We start from the raw sequence: 1,754 nt of genomic DNA, 5'->3' as shown, positions 1-1,754 counted from the left end.
ACCAACCTACTAGGCTACACTTGTAGCTTGACTAAAGCAGGACTCCTCTACCCTCTCACTATACAAGTCTACAAGTCTTACCCTCTATACTCTATTCTGTTACTATTCCTAAGGATTAGGACTAGTAAAGTGAGTATATCTTACAATACAAGTTAACAGTCTCCTTCAAACATTAACTAGACTTATTAGGTTTATTAAGTGTTTGATCTTTGGAACATGTAATGATTTAGTTAGGATGTCCACCCTCTGTTCATCTGTTTGAACATACTTAATATTAATAAGTTGTTCCTCAACATAGCACTTAACAAAGTTGTACTGTAAACCAATATACTTAGTTTGTGTTGAGTATTTTGTTTTGTCTACTTCTATAGATTTAATTACTACTTGATTATCACAGTAAATATTTGTAAGTGTGTTAGAGATCTGTAGTATCTCCTCTGCTAAGTATTGTAATGCTATAGCTTCTTGTATTCCATTTGATAGCACAATTAATTCTACTTTGTATGTTGATAAAGAGACTAACTTTTGTCCTTTACTTGACCAAGATATAAGTGATTCTCCTAAGAAGAATGTGTATCCAGAGATTGCTTTATTATTCTCTTGTATCATACTGTCTGTATTAGTGTAACCAATAATATTATTATGGTTCCCTTGTCCTAGTAGTAACCATTTGTCTTTAGTTCCCTTTAAGTAATGTATGTAATACACAATAGTATTATAATGTAACATAGTAGGGCATTTTAAGTATTTTACAAGTTGAGATGTTATAAACACTATGTCAGGTTGTGTACAATCTGCTATATATTGTAGGAATCCAACTATATTCATATACAGTATTCTGGACATAAATGTGTGTTCATCTTCTAGTAGATTATTGTCTGTAACTAATTGAGTATTTGGTTGTATAGGTGTTTGCAAGTTCTTTTTGTTTTGCAAGTTATATTGAATTAATACATTTTCAATATAATGTTTCTGTCTCATCATAATTGTTCAATCAATTTGATTGTGTTTGATTTCTATACCTAGTAACTAATGTAATTCACTATGCGATTTCTCTTACTCTGTATGTTTGCCTAGTAGGAATAATGTGTACCATACCAGTTAATAAACAAATAACTGTACAAATCATATTAAAAGGTCCCAAATGGTTCTTTGATTCAGGAAAAGGTCCAACAAAGTCCATTCCTATGCCTTCCCAAGGCTTATTAGGTACTGAGAGCAGATGTAGTAGACTAAACGGTTTCTGATTGTTAGTTTTGCTAATCTTGCATGTATGACACAAATCACAGTAGGAATTAATGTTTATGATCATATCCTTCCACCAAACTTGTTCTCTAAGGTACAAAAGTGTCTTTTGCAGTCCTAGGTGTGCCAAAATAGAATGTGCATGCTCTATTACAATTTCCCTAGTGTTTCTGTTGTGTATTAGAATTCTAGGTATGTAAAGTATGTACCTCTTACCCTCCTGGCAAAATATGAGTCCATTTTCAACATGAAAATTCTGGAAGTGCTTTGGATCTTGTAATATCTGATTGAAGAAGTTATCCTCATGATATCTGCCTTTGAGACATTCTGGGAATTGTAAATCTAGTAAAGATTGAGCTATTATATCAGGTAATTAAGGTTCAATTGAGTTCCAGAGTTGATCAGTAGTGTTCTTTGGTACTGGGACGTTCTGATCATTAATTTCCAATCTAATATCATTGTCTGAATGTCTGTATCCTTGTGTATTACTTCTGGTGTCTGGTACGTTT

The 1,754-nt window shown here is 32.6% G+C and overlaps 1 protein-coding gene across 1 annotated transcript; it reads right to left on the bottom strand.

The window, feature by feature from the left end:
• Nucleotides 1–165: 165 nt before the first annotated feature.
• FOMMEDRAFT_100002 (uncharacterized protein) lies at nucleotides 166–981 on the bottom strand (the record flags this gene model as incomplete). The annotated part of the gene is made up of 1 exon (XM_007272333.1): nucleotides 166–981. One exon carries the CDS (start codon nucleotides 979–981, stop codon nucleotides 166–168), a length of 816 nt encoding a protein of 271 aa, XP_007272395.1.
• Between the last annotated feature and the right edge of the window lie 773 nt (nucleotides 982–1,754).

Source organism: Fomitiporia mediterranea (assembly GCF_000271605.1).
Source record: "Fomitiporia mediterranea MF3/22 unplaced genomic scaffold FOMMEscaffold_1028, whole genome shotgun sequence".
In the NCBI taxonomy this organism is placed as follows: Eukaryota; Fungi; Basidiomycota; class Agaricomycetes; order Hymenochaetales; family Hymenochaetaceae; genus Fomitiporia; species Fomitiporia mediterranea.
This window is presented reverse-complemented; position numbering and strand designations above follow the sequence as displayed.